This window comes from Equus quagga, chromosome 9 (assembly GCF_021613505.1).
Source record: "Equus quagga isolate Etosha38 chromosome 9, UCLA_HA_Equagga_1.0, whole genome shotgun sequence".
Taxonomy (NCBI): Eukaryota; Metazoa; Chordata; class Mammalia; order Perissodactyla; family Equidae; genus Equus; species Equus quagga.
Genome location: NC_060275.1, coordinates 121,017,440 through 121,043,112, shown reverse-complemented (window position 1 = coordinate 121,043,112; position 25,673 = coordinate 121,017,440). Strand labels below are relative to the sequence as shown.

General features: G+C 53.4%; 1 protein-coding gene across 2 annotated transcripts in view; it reads left to right on the top strand.

The window, feature by feature from the left end:
• Positions 1-8,363: 8,363 nt before the first annotated feature.
• Positions 8,364-25,673, top strand: part of AHRR (aryl hydrocarbon receptor repressor) — an 84,642-nt gene continuing 67,332 nt past the window's right edge. Inside the window, exons 1-3 of one of the 2 annotated variants that reach the window (XM_046670885.1) lie at positions 8,364-8,419; positions 17,234-17,306; positions 25,320-25,501. In XM_046670885.1, coding sequence (XP_046526841.1) covers positions 17,245-17,306; positions 25,320-25,501 — 244 coding nt within the window. In that variant the 5' untranslated portion in view covers positions 8,364-8,419; positions 17,234-17,244. Of the gene's footprint in view, positions 8,420-17,233; positions 17,307-21,292; positions 21,401-25,319; positions 25,502-25,673 lie in introns of those variants that run through there. The other variant, XM_046670886.1, reaches the window with a different exon arrangement.

Genomic DNA, 25,673 nt, shown 5'->3' with positions numbered 1-25,673 from the left:
ACACACACTCAGGCCTGTGGCGCAGGTACTCTCAGGCCCGTGGTAGAGACACACTCAGGCCTATGGCGCAGGTGCTCTCAGACCTGTGGTAGACACACACTCAGGCCTGTGGCGCAGGTACTCTCAGACCCGTGGTATACACACACTCAGGCCTGTGGCACAGGTACTCTCAGACCCGTGGTATACACACACTCAGGCCTGTGGCGCAGGTACTCTCAGGCCCGTGGTACAGATACTCTCAGGTTGTGGCGCACACATACTCAGGTCTGTGTAATGGATACGCTCAGGCGTGTGGCGCAGATACCCTCAGGCATGTGGTACAGGCACTCTAGTATGTGGCATAGAGCCTCTCATGTGGAGTCAGGGGTTTCGACCAGTGGAGGCACATTGAGGAGTGGGTGGCTTGGGAGACAGTGATGAGGGCAGGGGATTGGGCAGCCACTCAGGGTTCTGATGGGAGGGGGATGGGCCACACTCTCTGGAAGGTGGCAGGTGGGCTTGGGTAGCTTGGGGATCCTGCTGGGGAGGCCTGGCTACCAGAGCCAGGAGCAAGCCTTCCCCAGCCCAGCCCAGCTGCCCAGGCAGGGTCTGCAAGAAGGTATGGACACCTTCCCTTGGTTGCCCTGGCGCCCCTCCTAGCTGCCGTTTTGTGGTCTTAGCAGAAAACATGGAGGCCTGTGCTGAGAGCCAACTGCAGCCCCTAGAGCAGTCAGTTGGCCACACGAGGGCAGTGTGGTCGCACCTTAGAGGAGTCCTGACCCCAAGGACATGCCAGTATGGAATTTACAGGAGCAGCAGAGAAACTGGAGAGAGTGGGGCTTCACGTTGTGACCAGCACACTGCCCTAGGAAGTCGCTGGGGAAACACACACTTGGGCAGCTTTTCGCTCATCACGTTGTTCCACGCTAAAGCTGTACCCTGGGCCTCTTAGAGTTAGGTTTGTGGGATGCAGCAGACAAAGCACCCACTGCCTGGTGCCTTGTCCCCAGTCCCTCATCCTCCCTCCCCCCAACCCCATCTCCCATCCCTCATCCCCGTCTCTCCTCCCCATCCCTCATCCCTTGTCCCTCCTTCCCTTGTCCTCCATCCGTCACCCCCTGTCCCTTGTCCCCTGGTCACCTGCTCTCACGCACTCCCTCTCTTGCCATTTGTGCAGTCTGTTGATGACCCAGCTCCTAATTTGACGTATGGGAAAAAGAAGAACCTGTTCAAAACACCCAGAGTTCTCGCCCAGCTTCAAACCTTGAGGTCTTCCCAAAGAGGAAAATAATCCCGCAATAATCAGGACAGTTTGACCTGTTGACACAACCCTGGTCACTGCTGAAGTCAACTTAGCCAGCTGGGGGAATCACCTGTCCCAGTCTAAGTGAGCCTGGTCAATGAGCAGAGCAGGTGGGTCTGGGGCCAGAGAAGTGGGGAGTGGGCACCGCTGGGCACAGGGAGATGGTGGTTGTTACTCCTCCCTGGGGAGGGGTGGGGCTTCAGGCAGAGTTGCTCTCTCCTTGCTGCTGTGGAGTCCCTGCCGGGTCCTCCTGTCACATGCATTCCTCTGACTGAGGCCCCCCACGTGCAGGGGCTGCCCTGCTGCCCTAGAAGGTGGGGACTGGAGGGGCTGGGAAGTGTGTGCCCTCCTACATACCTGGTAGATAAATGGGTAAAGATGGGGATCCTTACATGTTCTGTGTGTGTGCATGTGCATATGTATGTTAAAATATATGTAACATAAAATTTAACCCATTTTAAGTGTACAGTATAGTGGCATTCAGCACATTCACACTGTTGTGCAAACATCACCACCATCCATCTCCAGAACTTTTTTGTCTTCCCAAACTGAAACTCTGTCCTCATTAAACAATGACTCCCCATCCACCTCGCCCAACCCCTGGCACCTGCCATTCCATTTTCTGTCTCTGTGAGTTTGACTCCTTTAGGGACCTCATGTGAGTGGAATCACACAGGATGCCTTTTTGTGACTGGCTTATTTCACTAAGTATAATGTCCTCAAGGTCCAGCCAGCTTGTGGCATGTGTTAAAATTTCCTTTTTTAAGGCTAATATTCCACTGTGTGGATGGGCCACGTTTTGCTCATCCACTCATCTATCAGTGGACATTTGGTTTGTTTCTATCTTTTGGCTATTGTGAATAATGCTGCTGTGAACACTGGTGTACAACTCTCTCTTCAAGTTCCTCCTTTCAGTTCTTTTGGTTACATACCCAGAAGTGGTGGATCATGTAGTGATTCTGTAATTTCTTGAGGAACTGCCATACTGTTTTCCACAGCAGCTGCACCATTTCATATCCCCACCAGCAGTGCACAAAGGTTCCAATTTCTCCACATTCTCACCAACACTTGTTATTTTTTGATAACAGCCATCCTAATGGATGTGAGGTGGTATCTCATGCTGGTTTTGATTTTTATTTCCCTAATGATTAATGATGCTGAGCATCGTTTCATGTGCTTATTGGCCATTTGTATGTCTTTGGGGAAATGTCTATTCAAGTCCCTTGCCCATTTTTAATCCCTTATCAGATATATGATTTGCAATATTTTCTCCCATTCTGTGACAGGTTGCCTTTTCACTCTATTGATAGTATCCTTTGATGCACAAAAGTTTTAAATTTTGACGTAGTCTAATTTATCTAGTTTTTTCTTTTGTTGCCTGTGCTTTTGGTGTCACATGTAAGAAATCATTGCCCAATCCAAGCTTGTGAAGCTTTTCTTCTATGTTTTCTTCTAAGAGTTTTATCTCTTATTTTAGATATTTGATCCATTTTGAGGTGATTTTTGCACATGCTATTGGGTAAGGTTCCAGCTCCGTTTTTTTGCGTGTGGATGTCCATTTTCCAGCACCATTTGTTGGAAAGACTGTCCTTTCCCCCTTTGAATGGTCTTGGTACCCTTGTCAAAAATCACTGACTATATATGTGAGGGTTTATTTCTGGTCTCTCTATTCTGTTCCATTGGTGTACACCTCCCTGGTTTATAGATAACCAAATGGAGACCCAGAAGGGGCCCATGATTTCGCTAAGGTCATGTGATAAGCAGTGGTTAGGCTGGGGTGTGGACAGAGGGCACCCTGACCCTTCCCTGTTCATGCAGGGAGGTGGGGAGCACAGAGGGCAGATCCGACCTGTCCACTCTTCCCACCATATGACGCTCTAGGCCAACCGGGCTAGCCTCACTTAGTTTTAAATAGGTTCACTAGCTGCCAGCAATTTAGGGAGGTTTTAAGAAGGCAAAGTTCCTCTTGAAACAATGCAAAGAATCAGAGAGGGAAACACAGCTTTCAGCCTCTGGTGACACAAGAGGCACCTGCCCCCAAGCCCCGGGAGGACAAGTTCCAGGGAGAAGCCGCCACTTCCCAAGAAGGCTCAGGCCTTCGTAGCTCAGGCCACGTAGCAACGAAGCGGGCAGGGGAGGGCCTGAGGGCTTCCTGCAGGGCGAGCCCTCCATCCCCAGCCAGGAGATCAGAGAGACCACCAAGAATGTGCCTGCGGATACCCACCACTCGACAAGCCTAGCACTCAGCTGCCCGCCCAGGGCAGCGCCTCAGTCCTGGAGGGGGCACAGCCATCGACCTGACGTTTGTGGAAGAGGCTAGGAAGGAGCATCTTAGAACCCCTACAGTCTACAGCCAGGATCTCAGAGAGGGGCAAAGATACTGCATCCATTAAAGAGGAACCCATTCCTTTTGGAAGGGTGCACCAGTGCCCGGGTCTGTGGATGGACAAGGCTGCACTGAGGGCCCTGGGGCCGGGGGACAAGGAGGAGACGCTAACCCTCCTGAGAGGAGCCAGGCCCACGGGAGACTTAGGGAGCAGGAGGCGGGACGAGACCTCAGATGTGTGGAGAGAAAGTTGTTTCCACCTTGAATTCTGTCCTTGGTCAAGCCAGCCCTCAGCTGTACCAGTAGGCAAAGTTTTCAAGAAATTTTCCTCTGACATTCCTTTAACTGGGAAGCTCCTGGAGGATGTGCTCCAGCAAAACTGAGTGAGGAAGCCCAGAGGAAGGCCTGGGATTCAGGAAACAAGGAAGCAATGTGACAGGCCAAGGAAACGGGCGAGTGGGCAGTGCCTGGAGGGAGCTGGCCCTGTGGGACGTTGGGGGAGCCCTGTGGAAGGCTCCTGCTGCAAAGCTGCCAAAGGGTGTGGAGGACAACAGAAGGTTCAAAGAAAACCAAGGCAATGAGTCATTGTTCAGTTGGGCCTGGGGGTGTACAGAAAGGAAATAAATTATGGTAAATAAAACAGGAAATAACTGTAGTAAATTGCCCCTCCTCCCTGCTCCCTCCATCCTCTCCTTTCTGCCCCACAATGGGCAGTTTTCACCTATGGGGTTGTAATGGTACAAAGTGGATGCAAGTTCCTGCACTGCCCCCTCAATAAACCCAAGTGTCAGGTGGTGAGGGGCGTAGCGTGGCCTTTGCTAGAAGGGGATGTTTAAGCTGAAGGAACCAAGGACAAGCAAGGATATGTGGGGAAGAGCATGCCAGACAGAGGGAACAGCATCTGAGAACCCTGGGGGGCGCTGCTGTTCCAGGATCACACTGAGGCCAGGGCAGATGGGGCAATGGCAGAGCCCTCTTCACTAGGTGGGCTCCCTGCGAGTGCTGACCCCACAGGCACCCCCAAGGAAGCGCACAGCCCCAGGGCCAGCCGCGTCCCTGGAAGGAGGGCGCTATCCCTCCCCGAAGGCGGCCAGCTGCCGGCTCCCACCACTCGCCTCCGAGATGCACTGGCAGGTAGAGGTTGGGGTCTGCATGGGCCTGGGGGCCACCACTCCCTGAGGCTATTTCACCGCCTCGTCCTCTACACCCATTTGCCAGTTGAGGCCACAACGTCTTTTCAGGAACGGTCCCTGAATCACATTTTATTGATTCAAATGTCCCTGGGCCAGCGAAGGCCCTGGTTCACGTTCTGCTTTGCCCCCTTCCCAGACACCTTGTGGCTTTCATGCAGTCCTGGACCCTGGCCTCACCGGGGCCTCCCAGGATGGACATCTGTCTACTGGGTGGCCCCTGCCTCTTCCTGGGGCCTCTCCTGGTGCTAAGAGTCTGGGGAGGCCCCTGGAGCCCCAGCTGCTGAGCCCTCCATCTGTAGGCGGGGACCCTGGGCCCCTCATGGACACTTGTGCATCCCCCGGGGCCCCAGGCCTGCACCTCCCTCCAGCAGGCCAGGTGCTGCCAGGTGCCCCAAGCTGAGCTGACAGAATGCCAGTGACCAATGGAAGTGTGTCCGGGGAGCAGAAGACCTGCCTGACGGTCCACACCCTGCACGAGGTGCAAGAAGCCTCGACGCAGTGGAGGCTGGATGGGCGGGGACTCGAGGGATGGCTCGGTGACAACGCAGGGAGCCACCCACGGGCTCTCTGCAAAATGCTCCTGATCCCTCTCTAGCCTCCAGGAAAAGTGAGGTGGGAGAGAGAACAGACGTGGACAAGGGCTGCCAAGGAGAAACACAGACGAGACGCTGACTCGGAGCATCACGGCTGTCCCCCACCGGGACCCAGTGGCGTGGCCCCTGCGCTGGACACTGCCTGGCCCCAGGGGGGCAGCACACCCCCATCTGCCTCTGAGGATCGCGCTGGCTGCTCCCCAGTCAGCCTGTGTCTGGGGGAGGGAGGGTGTGGAGGAGGACGCTGAACAGCTAGTGGGGCAGGAGGGGGGACAGGAGCAGCCTGCAAGAAGGGCTCTCCCTTCCAGTTCTTGGGGGCTCTTTGGGAGGGGTGTGGTGCTGACACTGGCCTTGAGCCCTTCCTGCAGAGCCATCCTTTGAGTAGAGGCACCATGGCTCCCATAGCTGTCACATCACTGAGCTGGCAGGGCGTCCACATTTGGGACACACCTGGGGACACAGATGTGGGCTCGAGGGCCAGGTGGCACCTCAGGGGCTCTCTCTCCCTAGCTCTCATACCTGCTGGGTGCCGGCCACCCTCCCACCCTGGGAGGACAAATGACCCAGGAAAGAGGAATTTGTCCCCAGCTGATCGGAAGTTCAGGTGGGAATGGGAGGACTCAGCCACAGGGAGCCTGTTTGCAGCCGGGGGTCCTGACTAGAGGGCAGAGAACGGAGGCGTCTACTAGAAGGTTCTGAGGAGAAGGCCTCCTGGGTCAGGGCCCCCTGCACTGCAGGACAGAAAGGAAACACTGCGGTTGGGGGTGCCCAGAGGCTCCCACAGAGGGGGCTCGCCTGATGCCTGAGACTCCACGGGTGGTGCCCTCCTGGGAAGGGTCGTCTTATTTCTGTTCAGTTCCACTGACTGCCCGAGGCTCTGCAGAGATGGCAGGCTTTGGGGACAAGCACAGGGGACAGCCGAGGTGGGGGGCCTGGCCCATAGAAGGCAGTCTGAGGGGAGGGGACACTGGTTTTCTCCTGCACCTGGGGCTGCACAGCCCACCTGCCCTCATCCCGCCCCAGGAGGTGGCAGCAATGAAGCGTCTCGCTCCAGAGTCCCCTGGTGGGACTGGGTGGGTGGACATGACTGGTGCCTGGACAGCGAGGCTAGAAGGGGGTTCCCTGAGGTATGGGGATGCCGTCTTCCAATGCAGGGGAAGTGCCAGGTCTCACTACAAAGCTCCAAATCCGGGGCACCCAGCCAGGTGTCCCCCCACAGGCCTGGACTTGGAAAGCCAGACCCACCTCACATCTGCCACTCCAAGTGGTGCCCCCTAACATCGCACACATACTTATTTTCTTTAACAAAAAAAGGTACAAAAGTACTACATGCTTGCACAAATGTTAAAAAGTAAAAAGAAGAAATTAAAGTTCACCTGTAACCTCAGTTATTCACCCAAACTTTTTCTGTGCATAATACACTTTACAAAAATTGGATCAAGATGCAACTACTGATTTTAACTCCTTAAGAAATACGGAAATATAGCCGCACCTTGTTCCATGTCAAAAAGTAATAAAAACCGTGTACTCAGCTCACGTTTTTGAGCCCTGCTCTGCCCCAGGCTCCTGTGCTTCCTTGGCTGGAGGCGACCGAACAGGCCTGGTGAGTTTACCTGTAGAACACGGGAGCAAAGAAGTAGCTGCTGTAATTTCAGGGGGAACGTGCACTATTCAAACAGCAGCGCGAGGAGACGGACAGCGCGGGCCTTGCATTCGGGGAGGCCGTTCTCTGAGACGCGGGAACCGGGCTGCGCGCGAGCATCTGCGGAAGAGCGTTTCCCAGGTCCTGAGGCGCGCGCTGGCTCGGAGCGTCGGTGAGGCCGGGAAGGAGGTTGGGGACTTCGGGGGAGACGGGATTTTGCGCAGAGCTTGGTCGGGGCCAGAGTGACCCCCTTGGCTGCGACTGTTGGGGCGGGAGCTGACGCCCGAGCCCCGCGGACCTGGCTGCGGGGCGCGCGGCCGGCGGGTTCGTGTGAGGACGGCGGCGGGTGTTGAGGTGCCGGCCGGGGACTGGACATGGGGGACCAGCTGAAGACGGCGGCCGGAGCGGGCTGGGGTCTCCGGGGTCCCTTAGACACGGGGTGGAGACCTGAGAATCTGAGGCAAGCTTCACGGGGAGTCCCGGGGGCTCCGGCTGGACATGCTGTCCGAGCCTCGTGAAGATACCAGGGGTTCAAGCCAGGACGTGTCCGCCGGGACGGAGGAGGGGTGGAGGCCGGGACGGTCCGGGTGGAGCAGAGGAGGAGGAGGGGGCAGCCGAGGGTCAGAAGGGCCCCGCCGGAGCCCAGGCAGGAGAGGGGTGGGCCGTGCGCTTGGCCGCCTCGCGGGGTCCGGGTGCTCACCGCGCGCTCCCGCTGGTGGGGCCCTGACACGTCCGGCATGAGACGTCGCACGAAGAGCCCTGCCATTCCTGGGAAGTTCAGGGTCAAAAGGATTTTATTACTGTTTTATAGTCTGTAAAACCCTTTAGTCCTCTTGATTTTCGTAACAGCCCCACTGGAGTAGGCGGGGCGCGACACGCTGCTCCCGGTACCCGTTAGGATCAGGAGCGCCGGAACCCCGCGGCTAGGAAGCCTGGGTCCCGCACCTCTGCGCCGCGGGCAGGTGCGCGCTCGGCCTCCGCGGGCGCAGGCGGGAGGGGGCGCGGGACTGGGGGCGAAGAATAGGAGGTCTGGGGCTCCCAACGGGAGCTGGGGGCCTCGAACAGCGCAGGGCACCCCGGAGGGGACAGACCCTCGGAGACCACGCGGACGCGCGGGGCACAGGGCGCGACCCCACCAGAGCGCACAGGGACGCGGGAGGACCACAGGCCGGGGCGGGGATGCGCGCGCGCGCCCCCTGCCGCCTCCCGCGCGCCGTCGCCTCCGGGGCGGGGCGGGCTCGCGTGCCGGGGTGGGGCCGTCCTTCCGCGGCAGCGGCCGCCGCCTGGTCCCCGAGATGCGAGCCCAGGCAGCCGCGCCGCCACCGCTCCCGGCCCGGGCGGGCTCCCCTCGCGGGCGCGCCTGAGCCTCCCGCCCCCGGCCAGGTAAGTGCCCTGGGGTCGGAAGGAGACCCTCGTGCGGAGTTTCCCCCCCATACCCCCTCCCTCTCCTCCACTTTTCCCCACTCCGTTCCCCCACCCCACACTTCCTCCTCCCATCCCCTCTCCTCCCACCCCATCCTCAGGTCGCCAGGCCCTGGGGGCCGACCCCCGGCTTCTCACAAAAAATAAAAACGGGACTCAACTTTTGAGGGGAGCCGTCCACCCCCACTGCTGCTGGTCACTCAGTTTCCCGCCAGGAGCGGAGACTCCCCCCACGCAGTGAGTCGGAACTCCTGCCTGGGACCCCCGCGCTGGACCAGTCGGGCTAGTTGCCCTTTGCTCTTGGCCCCGTTGTCTCAGAAGTGTTTTGGGCAGATGCTGGCGGGGGCTTGGAACCGGCGCCCCGCGCCCCCCAAAGGCAGCTGGTGGGGGATGCCCAGAGTGGGGGCCCAGGGCGGGGGTGGCTCAGCTCCGGCCCTCCTTCCGGGCAGGGAGCACCAGGCTTGGTTCTCACACTTGGGAAGGCGGAAAGGCCCGGGTTCCAGGAATTCACTCAGTTTCAGTTAGTGGCACCAAGAAAGATTTTTTTCCCTAAAGTCATATTTTGAGTGGCCGAAAATCCCAGATTGTGGATACTTTGTGAGTGGCACAGATCCTCAGGGACCTGCCCACCCTGGTGTTGCTGCTGTGACCCCCATTGGGTCCACTGGGGCAGGTGATCCCCCAGGGTCGGAGGTCAGAGGCCTTGGGCAGCTCTGCCCTTGGGGTCCCTCCTCCTGCTTCCTGCTTGGTTTGAGGGGCTGGGGCTGGAGGCAGCTGCCCCCCTTGGAAGCGTCCAGCTGTGGCTGGCGGAGTGTCGTCATGGGGAATGGCCGCATGACTCACCCACAGCCTCTGTGTGACCAGCCACAGGCTCTGGTCCTCGAGGGGCTCGGCACAGAAGGGGTGCATGAGTACGTGCCCTGGGCCATCTGTCCCCAAGCTCTGAGGACTTGACCGTTGTGTAACTGGTCTTCTCCCGGCCTGGTGGACAGCCCAACCCACCGAGGACACTCGGCAGGCGGCCTCTTCTCAGCCTGGGCGGCCTCCCAGCCGACGTCCGCCATTAGGGCCTCGTGCTGGCTTCTGTGGGCTCCGGGGTGGGAGCCCTGTGGCGGTGGGGGAGACTGTGCGGTGATGTGTGGGCGTCCCCACCGTGGGCAGGCGAGTGGCCGGCGGCTGGTGCCAGCCCTGAGGTGGGGGCTGTGCCGTCTCTGTGGCCCTCCCTCTGGCAGTTGGGGGCTGGCAGTGCCCCGTTTATGGAGGAGCACTTCCAGCCATAACTGGCCGAGTTTGGACTCAGACCTTGTAGAAAGAGGGCTGGGGGCACCGCTGCCTGTGAGGACGTCTTATTTTCTTTTTTGCTTGTCTTTATCGGCTAAAATGGACAGATTCCTCTGAGAAACTCACAGTCAACTCAGAGCTTGGCGGGGACGTGAGGCCCGCAAACAGCCCTGAGGGGCCCAGCTCACACCAAGTGTCCCCCGTGCTCCCAGGCCCCCGGCTTGCGCCCACCCCAGCAGCGCCTGTGGCTGCAGGAGGGACCTGGCCCGGCCTGCGCGGCTGCAAGGAGCCCAGTGGGGAGGGCTCCTGCCCCCTGGCCTGCATCTGAGGCAGTGGAGGAAGCTCCCACCTCATCCTGCCTCAGAGGGCGTTTCTGTGGGGAGTTGGGTCCCATCCCAGTGAGGCTTCATCTTTTTGGGGAGAATGCAGGAGTATTTAGTAAAATGCGGCTGCCGACTGTGGTCGTGCCGCCTGTGTTTAGGATTCCCAGGGCAGAAACCTCGGCACAGGCTGGACCCCAGACCGGGGCTGTTCAGCGGGGACGGTGGCTGGGGGACAATGGCGGCTCCTTCGATTCCTTCCACACCCCCCAGCAGGGGGTACCTGGAAATGATGTGTCTGCTCTTGGTGCTTTTTGCCATAACTTGCATTTTTAGGGCTATTCTGAATGCTGAGCTGGAGACAGGGAGGGAGGACTTGGCCTGTGGTGCACAAGGCTGGGAGGGGCAGGCGTGAGCCCGGGGCCTGCCTCAGCGCCTGCCTGGGGAAGGGGTTTGGATAAAGGAGAGTGAGGGGTCCGCTGGCGCCTTCTTCATCGTCCCTGCAGCGCTCCCCCCACCATCTCTGCTCTAAGGCTCGGGGCTGGTTTGGGGAATGGTGGTTTGGGGATGGGTCTCCTGGGGCTGGTACAGGTCAGCTGTCCCCTTCACCTTTGACCTTGAGGAGTGGCCAAGTAGGCTGCTAAGTGCTGGCCCTCTCCGGGTGTGGGAACATCCCCAGCCTGTTCTCTGTTCTCCCACAGGCTGGGTGCAGCTCAGGACTCTCCTGTTGAGTTGAAAGTCCTTGCGCTTCAGATGGGGTGGCCTTGCACTCTGGCCTCCAGCCACTGAGGACTGGCCTCCCGGAGAAGTGCAGGCGTGGTGGCTGTGGCACAGGGTGAGGCCAGGGAAGCTGGACCCTTCTAGAGCATCCCACCACTCGTTGCTGCTCCAGCCTGCGGCCATGGGACACCATCCCTGCTCACACACCCCCGCCCCCCATTCTCCAGACCCTCCTTTTCTCTCTCGCATCGTCTCCATCAGCTCCGAGTCCCTGCAGCCACCCCCGTTCTCTGCTCCCTCTGTGCAGAGCTCCTGAGGTGTTTCTAGACTCACTGCACCCGTTTCCTGCCTGCCGTTGCTTCTTTCTCACCACTCCAGAAGTCTTATTTTTATTTATATATAGATATGTGTTCTATGTTTTTTATTGAGATAAAATTCACATAACATAAAATTAACCATTTAAACATGTACAATTCAGTGGCATTTATTTAGTATATTGCCAAATACCAATACAATACAAATACCACCTCTATCTAATTCCAAAACCTTTTCTTCACTCCAAACAGAAACTCCATACCCATTAGCAGTCATTCCCCATTCCTTCCTTTCCTAGCGCCTGGCAACCACTCATCCACCCTCTATCTCTATGGATTTGCTGGTTCTGACGTTTCATAGAAACGGAATTGAAATGTACCTTTTGAGTTTGTCTTCTTTCACGTAGTGCAGTGTTTTCAAAGTTCATCCAAGTTGTAGTGTGTGTCAGAACTTCATTCCTTTTGATGGCTGAGTAATATTCCATGGTGTGGATTTACCACATTTTGTTTATCCGTTCACCAGTTGATGGGCATTGGGTTGCTTACACTTCTTGGCTATTGTGAATAATGATGCCATGAGCATTTGTGTGCCGGATTTTGTTTGAATGTATGTTCTTTTGAGCATATACCTGGGACTGGTACTGCCGGGTCACATGATAATTCTATTTAGCTTTGTGAGGAACTGCCAAACTGTTTCCACAGCAGCTGCACCATTTTACACCCCCACCAGCCAAGCCCAAGTGTCTTGGTTTCTCCACATGCCACCAACATGTGTTATTTTCCATTTTTTTATTTCAGCCATCCTAGTGGGTGTGAAGTGGCATCTCAGTGTGGATTTGATTTGCATTTCCCTACTGCCTAATGATGTTGAGCATCTTTTCACGTGTGTGTTGACCATTTGCGTATTTTCTTTGGAGAAATGTCGATTCCAGTCCTTTGCCCATTTTTAGTTGGGTTGTTTGTCTTTTTGTTGTTGAGTTCTTTGCATAGTCTGGATACTTGACCCTCATCAGATATATGATTTGCAAATATTTTATCCCATTCTGTGGGTTGTCTTCTCACTTTCTTGATAGTGTCCTTTGAAGCACAAGTTTTTAATTTTGATGAAGTGCATTTCATCTATTTTTTCTTCTTTTACTTGTGCTTTCAGTGTCATATCTGAAAATCCATCACCAAATTTGAGGCCATGAAGATGTAGCTTTATGTTCTCTTCTGGAGTTTTACAGTGTTAGCACTTATGTTTAGGTCTTTGGCTGACCTTGGTTAATTTTTCATATGGTGTGAGGTAGGGGTCCAGCTTCGTTCTTGGGCATGTGGATGTCCCGTTGTCTCAGCACCATTTGCTGGAGAGACTGTTCTTTCCCCACTGAGTGGCCTTGGCACCTTTGGCCATAGCATATCTATTCTTATGCCATGTTTTCTCTCTTTTTAATGCTTTTAAAAAAACCTTTTTATTATGGAAATTTTCTAATTGTTTACCAAGTGGAGGGAATTTTATAATGAGCCCAATTTATACATCAACTAGCACAGATGGACAGCTGTCAGTATTGGCTGACCCATTTTCCTTTAAATCCCACTATGTCACTCCTATATCATTTAGACCCACTCTGCTCCCCAGATTCTGTAGAAGCGAATCCCTCAAATGGTATTTCCTTCATGTGTGTTTTAGTGTGTCTCTCTAAAATATGTGGACTTTAAAAAGTCAGCTTTTTATATTTCTAACTTCTTTAATACCAAGTATTAAGTGCCACAGTGGGGGTACTCTGAAGGCTCTGAAGGGTACTCCAGGCCCAAAGAGCACACTTGGCAGTGGGATCCCCCAGAGCTGGCATTCGGGCCTCATGGAGGAGGTCCCGCCCTGAAGGAGGGGACGCTCACTGGGTCCCCAGCCTCTGATGGTGGTGAGCAGGAACAGAGAAGTCCAGGCCCGGGACCAGAAGCCCCTTTCTCCTTTGAGCACGACCCCTCTGGCACCCTCCCTGGCCGGTGTCTTGTGCTGACTTGAAGAAGAAAGGCTGGAAGGGCAGGGAATGGTGAGGGTGGAGCCTCGAGGCAGTTCGTGGACCTGGCACAGCGTCCCAGCCCCTGAGGCCCTCCTGGATGGTGAGAGGTGCTTCCGTCCCCGCTCCTGGCCTTCGAGCTGCGGCTGCCATGCCCTTGAGGGCTGCGTGTGTCATTGTTCTTCGGGTCAGTTCTCTTCTGAAGACATGTAAGTGGTGGGGGCAGACCTTGCCTTTTTACCGCTCAGTCACGGTTTCCTGTGCTTTGTGGCCCATGCCCCCACCTGGTCTCGCTTTCCTTTGGCCTGAAGACACCCTTCACATTTCTCACGGTGGGTGTGCTGGAAGGGCCTCTTCCAGCTCTGGTGTGTCAGAAAAGCCTTTCCTTCCCTCCGCTCCTGAAAGGGGTTTCCCAGGGTGTGCAGTCCTGGGTCAGGGTTTCCTCCCAGCCCTGCAGGGACGCGCTCCCCGGCCGTGTTGCCCGCCCCTCCCTTACCTCCCTGTGCCCTGCCCTCTTTCCTCTGGCAGCTTTCGAGGTTGTTAGTTTATTGCTGGTTATGAGCGGTCTGGTGAAGCTGTGCCCTGGCGTGATTTTCTTCATGTTTCTTGTGCTCGGCTCCATTGGCCTTCTTGAATCTGTAGGTTTACAATTTTCATTACGTTTGGACAAATTTCTGCTGTTATTTCTTAAATTATTTTCTGTCACCTCCTATACCCTCCTATTCTTTAGGGCCCCAGGTGCACACATATTAGACCTCTTGAAATACCTAAGTATTTCATTTTTATTTTGGTGCTGTTGTACGTGGTACTGGTTTTTAAAGTTCTGTCTTCCAATTGTTTGTTGCTAGTCTATGGAAACACAGTTGACTTTTGCATACTGTCCTTTTGCCCTGTGCCCTGTGAACTCAATTATTAATTATAAGAGGTTCGTCTTAGTAAAGTCTTTGAAATTTTCTATATGTACAGTCGTGGTGTCTCTGAACAGAGAGAGTGCTGTTTCTTCTTTCCTCGCTTTCTGACATTGCTTTCCTCACCTCTTGCCCTGACTGGTACACAAAGGTGATGATTAATGGGGTGTGACCTCAGGGGACAGTTGAGTCTCTCACAAGTGGGTGTGATGTTTGCTGTAGGTTTTTTTGTAGTTGCCCTTTCTCAGGTTAAGTTGCCTTCTATTTCTGGTTTGAGGAGAGTTCTTTTGTTATTATGAATGGATCTGGATTTTGTCAAATGCTTTTTTGCATGTATTGAGATGATCATATGTATTTTTTGTTTAGCTTATTAATATAGTGAATTACAAAAGATCAATTTTTGGACGTTGAAGCAGCCTTGAATTCCTTCGATAAACCCCACTTGTTTTGAGGAACCGTCCTTTATAGATTGCTCGGTTCCATTCATTAATATCTAATTGAGGATTTTTGTGTTTATGTTCACGAGGGATCTTGGTCTGTAGTTTTCTCTTTTTGAAAGGTCTTTGGTTTTGGTATCAGGGTAATGCTGAACTTATAAATGAGTTAGCAGTTTTCAATTTTATTTTCAATTTTCTGCCAGAGTTTGCAGAGAATTAGTATATTTCTTCCTTAAATTGGTAGAATTTACCAATGAAACCATCTGGGGCTGGGTTTTTGTTGCTGTTGCTGAGATAGATATAGGACTAAACAGTTTATCTATTTTTTCTTGAATGAGTTTTGCTAGTTTGTGTCTTTGAAGGAATTGGTCCATTCCATCTAAATTGTCGACTTTGTAGGGATGGTGTCTGTCCCAGTCTCCCTGGGCTGCTGTAACGATATGCCACAGACGAGGCGGCTTAAACAACAGAACTTACTTCTGGCAGCCCCGGTGGCCGAGGAGGTGAGCTCAGGGTGCCGCTGTTCCGGTTTCTGGAGGGAGCTCTCTTCTTGTCTGCCAATGGCCACCTTCACGTGGTGAAGACAGAGCTGTGGTGTCTCCTCCTCTTCTTATCAGATCAGGGCTCCACCTTTATGACCTCACTTGACTTTAATTACCTCCTTAAAGACCCGTCTCCACTGAAGTCAGATGGGGCATTAGGGCTTCAGCGTATGGATTTGGGGGCACACAATAAGATTGTAGCAGTTTTCTCTTATTTTCCTTCTAATGTCTGTGGGATCGGTAGTGATGCCCCTTGTTTCATTCCTGGTATTGGCAATTTGTGTCTTCTCTATTTCTTGATGAGTCTGGCGAGAGGTTTACCAATTTTGTTGATCTTTTCAAAGAACCAACGTTCAGTTCCTTTGATTTTTCTCTATTTTTCTATTTTGTTTCATCAATTTTTTTCTCTTCATTATTTCCATCTTTCTGCTTATTTGGATTTATTTTCTCTTCTTCTTCTAGTTGCTTAAAGTGGAAGCTTAGATTACATACTTGAGACCTTTTATGTTTTTCTAATATAAGCATTTAATGCTGTGTTTCCATCAAAGTACTGCTCAGCTGTACCCCACAAAGTTTGATATGTTGTGTTTTCATTTTCATTCAGGTCAAAATACTTTTAAATGTCTTTGAGACTTTCTCTCTGACCCATGATTATTTAGAAGTGGGTTCCTTTCCAAATATTTGGGAATTTTCCATTTTTCTTTCTACTTTAATTCCATTATTGTCAGAGAACATACTTTGTGTGATTTCTGCTCTTTTAAATCTGTTATGGATGTCTAAAGTCCCAGATTACGGTCCATCTCGATGACTGTTCCATGTCCAAAGAGTGCACTCTGCTGCGATTGGGCGGAGTGTTCTGGAAGCTTCACTTAATTCAAGTCTGTGTTGGTGGATATTCCATATCCTGTCTGATTTTCTGTTACTTGCTCTATTGATTACTGAGAGAGGAAGGTTGGACTCTCCAATGAGTTCTCATTTCAGTTTTATTAGATTTTGCTTCACATATTTTGAAGCTCTGTTGTTAGGTGCATACACATTTAGCGTTGCTGTGTCTCCTTGGGAAATTGGCCCTTTTGTCATTGTATGACATCCCTCTAGTCCCTGGTAATGTCCCTTTTTCTGATGTCCTCTTGATCTGATGCTCACGTTGCTACTCTGGCTTCCATTGATTAGTGTTCACATGGCGTGTCTTTCCATTCACTTACTTTACTTCCTTCTGTCTTTGTGTTCCAAGTGTCTTTCTTGTATTAGAGCAGGTCTGTGACACATTTCTGCTGTTCTCACAGCACTTTCTGGGAATTGTGCTTGAGTCCCCTGCCTCTCCCGGGGTGCACGCTTGAGGCTGGTTGAGAGCTTCTAACGTCCTCTCCAGGTCTGCTGGTGGGAGCCTGGCATTGAGGGTCCCCTGCACACTGGTCTGCAGGATGTCTGTGAGGGCTCAGACGTCCTCGCCGCATGGAACAATCAAGATTTTGATGCCCTCCTGAGGTGGTGGGCAAGCTGACCAGCCTCGGGGCATAGATACTGGACTGCTCCTCAGGGACCTCCGCTGGGACGCAGGTGCATGTGCCCAGCACGGCTAGCCAGCAGGTGTGGTCGGCTGGGCTCAGTGTGGCTGTGAGTTAGTGGCCAAAGTGGAAGCCCAGCATCGTGGGGTTGAGTAAGAGATTTCACATAGTAAAGAGGGAGGCTGTTGGCCCAGAAGTACGGGGCCATTGAGGGGAGGGACAGGAAGAGGAAGACGGCCTGCCATGAACACCCCAGAGAGCAGACGCACACAGTCCCGAGCGCCTGCTCAGGGCCATAGAGCAGTAGGCTGCTCCTCGTGCCTCAGGCTGTGTGTCCTGCTCACAGACACCCTGCAGGATGGCTTCTATTTTCTGATGGCAGGCCTGGGATATTTATGGACGGTAAACTTTCCGAGACAGGCGCAGGAGCGCAGGGCTGTTTCTCTCTTGGGGACATGGGTCCTCAGGCCAGGCTGGGGGACCATGATGCTGCCCCTTGAAGGGGAGATATCACGGCTTGGGGTGCACGTCCTCGTGGGTTCTTCCACATCTTCCTGCCGAGAGAGGGCAGGCCTCGTGCTCCAGGTGCCTCAGGTCATCCTGCAGTGGAGGAGCGCAGCGTGTGGACGCCTCCGTGTGGCACAGTGGACCTCAGCTGACACTGCTGCCTTCGGTAGTTTGGGGAGTTGTGCAGGCACTGGGGTCTCTTCAGTGTGACCAACTAGATGTTCCTTTTCTTTTCTAGGGCCAAAGACGATGATTCCGCCAGGGGAGTGCATGTACGCTGGAAGGAAAAGAAGGAAGCCCATTCAGAAACAGTAAAGTGTCATGTCTTCTGTTTTTGCTGATTATTACTGATGAAGGGGGAAGGTGTTTGCATCTTCTTTGAAGACAGTGGACTTAGGAACAAAGCGAGCGAGGGAGAGGTTTTGGTGGAGCCTTCCTGAAGTGTGGAGGGATGTGTGGATGCAGTGGGCATAGCCTGGTGGGCAGCAGGCGTGGCCTGGCGGGTAGTGGGAGTGACCTGTGTCCCTTCAGCCGCGGACCCTGCCACCTCTGCCTTTCCTCGGCGGGTCATGGATGACGGCAGAGCCTGCTTTGGGCTGCTCTCCCAACTCTGATAGGAAGGCGACGTTAGGACCCAGTGACGACATGGAAGGCTGAGACAGTCGCCCCGATCCCCTCTTGGCCCTGGTGAGGCACCTGGAGCTCCCTTGTGAGCATCACCACAAGTGGAAGGACACTCTGCGGGCCCATCAGCCCCGCCTGGAGGTTTAGTTAGAGTGGGGAGGGGAGCCCACAGCCCCAGCCCCCGCTAGCCCTGGGATACAACACCACTGCTCAGGGTCCCTCTGCCTGCCCGCGGCCCGCTGACTGGAGCTCGGGGCTGCCGAGGTGTGAGGTGTGTGGTGGTGGCTGGAATAACGGGCTGGACTTCAGAGCCGCCCTGCTGGGAGGTCAGAGGAGAGGGGCATCTCAGAGGCCCACAGGCTGCCTGTGGCTCCTCGAGCAGGGCCCACAGGGTGTCCACTGTTGGCTGGGCCTGTGTGTGTAACACAGCTGTATGTGAGTGTGTGTTAGCTCTGAGTGGGTGTGAGTATGGGTGTGTGTGAGGCTGTGCGTGTGTGTGGGTGCACACCTGCAGCAGTGTCTGTGTGTGGGTCTGTGTTTCTGTGACCCAGGCTGCCCTCCAGGCCTCCAGTGGCTGCAGGATTCTGTGAGAGGTTCCCAGCAACGTGGGCACCACCAGCCCCGCGGATAGGCAGCAAAGGCTCGCGAGGTGGGACTCTGAACAGTGGACTTGTCGGTTGTGTGGCCGCCGGAGCACTGCAGGGCTTGTGCTGGAGTGTGGTGCTGGGAGCACAGGGCGCAGGTGGTCTGCTGGGGAACAGTAGGGCTGGGGGACAGAGCTCCGTGCACCCGGGAGGAGGCAGAGGGATCCAGGACGAGGCGGTTGGAAGGTATGTCTTGAGGGTGTGGGAGGGACAGAGACTCACTGTGGTGAACACAGTTGTCACACTGAATAAGGAAAGACAACACCTCGAGACGTGGCCGCACATACTTCGTTCTGTGTGGAGAGTGGCCTAGGGGCAGAGGAGCTAAGTGTGCTGCTCTTATGATGTTTTGCTCCAATGACAGGGTCTGAGATGAGGAGGCATTTACTGTAAGTAATAAATTTATTGATTGGTGTTTTGAAGAGGCGGTTGCTCTCTGATTCAGAACTCAGAGAGAAATCTCCGTCCCAGCCCGGCTCCTCCCACCAAGCTCCCTGCATCTGTGTTGACATTTTCTCATGAATCCCTCCTAGGTAGTTTATGCACAAACCAGCAGACATGGATGTACAGCACATGAGCTTTCTCCCTTTAGAACCAAGTGCATACTGTTGTGCACCTTGCAGATGGTTCTGTATCAGTGTACCTTTATAGCTGCCAGTGCACACGAATGTATCACGACTTGTTTTTGCCAGCCTTCATGGCACCTGGTAGACTGTCTCACAGACATCGCCATGGTAGGTAGCCTGTGCACCATTTTGCACACGTGCTCATTGTTTGGGAGGCAGTCTGCCATGTCGCCACACATCCTGTGGCACTTGTGCTGGCTCCAAGAATGCGAGGCCCTTACCGCTGGTACCTGGGCCGCATCTCAGGGCTGTTTGGAGTAAGCAGCCTTGAGGGTGAGGGAACGACTGCCTGGGCAGAGCATCTTGTGTACTGTGCATTGGGGGTTCCCCAAGGTTAGGATTCTTTGGCCACAACACACACCCCTAAGAGTGCAGCACCTGCCTGGCTTCTTCTGTGTCACCCTCATGGGCCTTGGGACGTGGGTATATGACACCGACATGCTGAGGCTCACACCGCCTGCCAGGCCGGGAGGAATAGGTCCTTTGTCTCTGGCCCAGGAGACTGGTGCCCTCTGCCAGCATCCATGACACAGTGGCAGGTTGTTGGCTTGTGAGTGGGTAAGTCAAGCCCTGCCCCAACACACATGTACATCCCAGCAGTGGGATTGCTCAGCCCAAGGGGTGGGCGTTGGTGATTTTGATAGGTGTCGCCAAGCTGCCCAGCATTGGAGGTGTGCTCCTCGGTGCTTGAGGGTGCCCTGGACCCCTGCTCTGGGCTCACGGTGTGTTTCAGACTGGTGGTTTAATTCCCTCTGATCATAAGCTAGGTCTGTGAGCTGCTCAGGTTTCCTTTTCTGTGAACTGTGTTGATAACGTTCGCTCATTTTCTAATGGATTCTTCATCTTTCATGCTTCCTGATCTGTGGGAGCTTGTGTGCAGGGAGGATGATGCTTCAGTGTTGTCAACATTTTCCCCAGTTTTGATTTTCCTTATTGTGTTTCTTGCCATGCAGAAAAATTTAATTTTTATGAAGTTGAATTCATTAATCTTTTCCTTTGTGGCCAATTAATTTTACATCACTATTAGAAAGATCTTCCCTGATTCAAGTTTACGAGAAAATTTTCCTGATATTTCTTCTAAACTTTTATGGATTCCTTAAAAATGTATGTATATTACTTTATTAGTATGAGTATAAATTTAAAACTTTTGGGCACTAGGAACTTTTCCTGGTGTGAGATGTGGGATCTGACTCTATCCCCTGTGGCGGCTGGTTGTTCCTCACACTTTTGTTGAATGATCGGTTTTTCTCACTGATTTGAAATGGCATTGGGCGTGTGAGGCTCGAGATCCGAGGGGCAGTGGGAGACCATGGGATCCCGTGCAGTTGATAGATGTCTGCAGACTCAGACTCACGCCAGCACGTCCATTCCGCTGCTCGGATGTGGACGCTGTGAGGTGCGGTGTGGGAGAGTGGCCGTGCCGGCTTGTCCAAGCACAGTGTGTGTGTGTCGGTAAGGCTGCGTGTCGACCTGCTTGGGGAGCTGCAGGGTGTGTGCTGCGTGCAGAGCTCCTCTCTCGGGATGTGTTCTAGTGAAACTGGAGGCCGAGTGATTTTGGTTTGCTGTTTGAGAGCAGGGCACCCGGACTCCGGCTGCGCTGGCTGCTCTGTGCCCACGTCCCAGTTGTGGTTCTGCCTCCTCGCCACCGAGAGGGCAGCGGGGCTGTGGTGCAGCCCCGTCCCCTGGGGGTGGGTCTTCTTTTTTGCATCTTCTCTCCTGGAAGGGTGGTGACAAAGGTCATGGAGTGTGGGGTGTACAGGAGGCGAATTCGTCTGGACTCACGAGCACCTGGCTCCTGGGTGGAACCTGCTCCTGAGGGCCCCTGGGGGCCGGTGTGGATGCTGGATTGTGGGGTGCTGCCCAGAGCCTTCGTCTCAGCTGGGCCCTTGCAAGGCTCTTCCTTGCTCTCTCCCAGCCCCCAAATTGGGTGGGTGCCGTGCGGTTCTGAGCTCAGCGGCCTATCTGAAGCCCTCTGAGGTGTGCAAGCCGAGGGCTTCCCTCTTCTTCTGCATTTTTCCTCTTTACTGGGCTATAACTGCACATATTTAAAGAGCACATCTGTTGGTTCTGAGATATGTGAACACCTGTGAAACCATCACTGAAATCAAGGTCACAGACACTCCCGTCACACCCAGATGCCCTTGTTGTCTCTCCTTTACCACGTCCCAGGCAGCCTCTGCTGTGTGTCTGTCCTGTGGACTGGTCCGCATTTCCCGGAATTTTCTGTAAACAGAACTGTTCACCGTTTCTGGGCTGCTTTCACTTTCGTAATGACTTTGAGGTTCATCCACGATTTGTGTGCATCAGGAGTGTTCCTGTTCATTGTTGAGAAGTGCTCCAGCGTATGGATGCTCCGTGTCCGTTTATTTGTCTGCGCATGGACAGCTGGGGTGTTCCCAGGTTGGGGCTATTTTGAGTAAAGCTGCTGTGAACGTCTGTGCACGAGCGTTGTGTGGACGTGTTTTTGTTTCTCTTGGTGAACACCTAGGAGTGGAACGGCTGAGCCATGTGGTAGGTGGGCGTTTGCGTGTTAGGCCCCCAGAGTGTTCTCCAGAGCAGTTGTGCCGTCTCCCATCCCTGGCAACAGGCAGAGGCTTCCCGCTCCTCCACCTCCTCCCCCGGACTTTGGGTGGCCAGTCTTCTTGGGTTGGCCATCCCGGTGGGTTATGGTGGTTCTCATCAGGGTTTTAATTTGTTTTTCCGTAGTGACTAGTGGTATTGAGTATCTTTCATGTGCTTATTTGCCATCCGTATATCTTCTCTGGTGAAGTGTCTGTTTAAATAATTTGCCTATCTTCTTACTGGGTTGTTTGTCTTCTTATTGAATTGTACAATGTCTTTACATATTCTGGATACAAGCTCTTGTTGTAAATATTTGTTTCCAATCTGTGGCTTCCCTTTTCATTTTGTTCATGGTGACTTTCAAAAGACATTTAAAAAATGTTGATGAAGATCAATTTATCAGTTTTATTTTTAATGATTTTTTGTGTGTTCTAAGAGTCCTGGGAGTACCCCAAGGTCTCACAGATTTCCTCATGTATTTCCTTGTAAGGTTTCTTAGTAGGGTTTAGATTTAGGTTTGTGATGTATTTTGAGTTAATTTTGGGGTATTGTGTGAGGTGAGGGTTGATGTTCGCCTGTTTTCACGGATGCCCTGTTGATCAGCACCATTTATTGAAAACTTTCCTTTCCCTGTTGAATTGCCTCAGTATCTTTGTCAAATGATTGACCAAAAATATGAGGGTCTCTTTCTGGACTCTCTCCTCTGTTGAACTGTATCTCTTTTCTCCAGTACCAAACCGTCTTGAATATTGCAGCTTAAGAGAAGGCTGAAAATCCACAGGACAAGTCCTCTAACTTTGTTCTTCTCTAGTTGGCTATTCAGTCCTTTGCCTTTCCTCATAAATTTTAGAATCAGTTTGTTAGGTTCTGTAAAAAGTCTTGCTGGAATTTTAATTGAGATTACATTGAATCAATAAGTCAGTCTAGGGGAGCATTGCCAATTTGACAATATTGAGTCTTCCAATCTATGAGCATGGTATGTCTTTCCATTTGTTTAGGTCTTTTGAAATATTTCTGGGCAGAATTGTATAGTTTCAGTCGAGGTGTCTGGGGTTTTGTTAGATTTATTTGCGGTATTTCATATTTTGGGGCGCAGGCTTCCTTTGTGGCTCTCCTTCCCTCTGAGCCACCCGGGCCCCTCCTGCCCTGTGTGTGTGCTAACAGTGCTGACTCTGCCCTGGGGAAGTGGAGCCTGCTTCCCGTGCCCCTGGCTTCAGCTCCAGGCCTACTCCGCGGGGTGTTTGCCCTCCACGTGGCCCCTCGACCCTCGTCCCTCTCGCCCTCCTGGGCGTGGGGTGGGGCGGTTCCTGCTCTGGCCCGTGGGCTGGGGAGTGAGGAGTGTGGCAGTGGAGCTGCATCAGGGGGCCGCCAGGCATTCTGAGACAGTTGAAGGAATAGAATGATGTTTGCCAAGCTCTTCCAACACCCATTTCTTTGGCAGACGAGTGTCCCTCCCCCAGATGCCCATGGGGGTCGGGTGGGGGACAGTCATGGCTCAGCTCGTTCTCAGGCACAGCCTGTCTGGGGAGGCAGGTGGGCAGCCCCTCCCCCAACTCACACAAGTGAGTTCTGAGCCATCCTGCCTGACTCCCAGTGTCTCTCCCCTCCCCTGACGCCCCTCACCTGCCCTTGGTCAGCCTGTTTTCTGGGGAGGCTGTGGGTGTCTTTCACTGACAGGGTGGCCCTCTCCTTTGGCCAGCAGGTGCAAGTCCACTCTGGAGTCAGTTTATCCCCAGGAATCCTGCCTATTTAAATTTTGGCTAATGGTGTGAGTAATATTGGGGTAGGTTCCTCATTAAGAAAACAAACTAGCAGAAACTGAAAAGATAACCACAGAATGGAAGAGATTGTTTGCAAATTATGTATCTGGTAAGGATGTAGTATCCAGAACATATAAAGAACTCATACAACTCAACAATAAAAAGACTTGAATAGACATTTCTCTAAAGAAAATATGCAGGTGGTCAGCAAGCACGTGAAAGATGCTTGACGTTATTGGGCGTTAAGGAAATGCAAACCAAACACAATGAGGTACCACTTCACACCTATGAGAATGGCTATTATATTAAAAAAAAAGGAAAATAATAAATGTAGGCAAGGATGTGGAGCAATTGGAACCCTCCTACATTGCTGATGGGCATGTAAAGTGGCACAGCTGCTGTGAAAACAATTTGGCAGTTTCTCAAAGCATTAAACATAGAATTAGCATATTAACTCAGCTATTCCATTTCCAGGCATATACCCAAGAGAGCTGAAAACATATGTTCAAACAAAGACTTGGACATGAATGTTTGTTGTGGCATTGTTTACAATACCTGTAAAGTGGAAACAACCCAAATGCCCATCGACTGGTGAATGGATAAACAAAATGTGGTACATCCATACAATGGAATATTATTCAGCCATAAAAAGCAATGAAGTTCTGATAAATGCTACACCATGAATGAATCTTGAAACATGATGTTAAGTGAAAGAAGCCAGACATGGAAAGTCCCGTATTGTATGATTTTATTTATATGAAGTGTCTAGAATGGGCAAATCCATAGAGACAGAAAGCAGATTGTGCTTGCTGGGGAGGGGAAAACAGAGAAACAGCCGAATGGGGACAGGATTTTATTTGGGGTGTGGAAATGTTTTGGAACTTGCTAGAGGTGGCGGTTGTATGACACTGTGGACGTACTAACTGCCACAGCGCGTGCACCTTGACACGGTAAGCTTCATGTTCCGCTCATTATGTCTCAACTTAAAGCAACAGCACCAGCCTCCAGGGTTGGAGCCGCCGCTCCTCTGTGTCCTGTGGCCGAGGCCTCGGACAGTGCGGAGGGCTGTCTGCGGAGTTTATGACAGGACGGGTTGTTGAGGGCACGCTTTCAATGTCCTTATAAGTGGACACACAGTAGAAACAGGAGCTTCTGGACAAAAGAGACCCCAGCCCCAAAACGCAGCAGGAGACTGCAGCCCACGGGGCACCAGGGCCGGAAAGGGCTGGGCTGGGAACCAGGCGGCCCTACTGCAGGCCTTGCCCGTCTCCTCCCATCCCGGGGGCTCCACAGATGCTTTCCCGTGGATGACATCTAGGAAGGACGAGTAAGCAGAATGGTTTCTGCGAAGTGGGAAACAGGGTCAAATGGAGGGGACCGTCATCCTTGGGGTTAGAGGTCAGATGAGGGAGCTGCTGTGAGGCAGGCGGGGCCTGACCAGCTCTCCCCTCTGCGGGGAGGGGCACAGGGAGCCCTGGCAGGGGTTGCTCCCTTTGTGGGGAGAGCAGGTCTGCTGTGGGGCAAGGGGATGGAGGAGCCAAGGGCCCTGGACCCCGGCACAGCGGCACAGCCCTTGACTTCGGGGCCTTGGAGGGGCAGGCGGGATGGCAACCATGGTGCCCACGGGTCCTTGATTATCCTTGCCTCTGCCCCTCTTAGCCCCACTGTGTAGAGGAGAAACCAAGGCCCAGAGAGGCCACACACACCTCAACCGCAGGGCTGGGAGGCTCAGAGCCTGAGAAGGGCAGGTGTTTGAACACCAAGGAAGCCTGAAGGAAGCTGAGCAAATGCAGCCAGGGCCGGGTGCCGTTCTCCCGCTTCAGGGAAAGTTTCCACAGATAGGTCAAGAAACGTGCTGGAGTCGCACAGCTCGCCCCACTCCCTGTTATCTTGCTGCATGTTCCTTCCTGATAACGAGTGTGGTTTCAGTTCCTTCTGTTCATTTCTCTTCAGGAATGGGTGGGTTTTAGTCCTTTCCAGCACTTTTTTCCTGGCGGCAGTTCCGTTTTGAAGCTGATTGCTAAGATCACTACAGGGACAGATTTCCACCTGTGGGCCGTTGGCCCTGGTGGAGAAGCCCAAGTCTCACTGTGGCTGTTTCCCCACAGGAGGCCCGCTGTGGGGGCCGAGAAGTCAAACCCTTCCAAGCGGCACCGGGACCGCCTCAACGCTGAGCTGGACCACCTGGCCAGCCTGCTGCCCTTTCCACCCGACATCATCTCTAAGCTGGACAAGCTTTCGGTCCTGCGCCTCAGCGTCAGCTACCTCAGGGTGAAGAGCTTCTTCCAAGGTAGGACTCTCACCTGTGTTCACCCGCCCCCACATAGGTCACACTTGTGCCCACACAGGTCTCACCTGTGTCCAACTGGGTCTCACCTGTGCCCACCTGTGTCAGCTCAGTCTCACCTGTGCCCAGCTGGTCTCACCTGTGTCCAGCTGGGTCTCACCTGTGCCCACCTGTG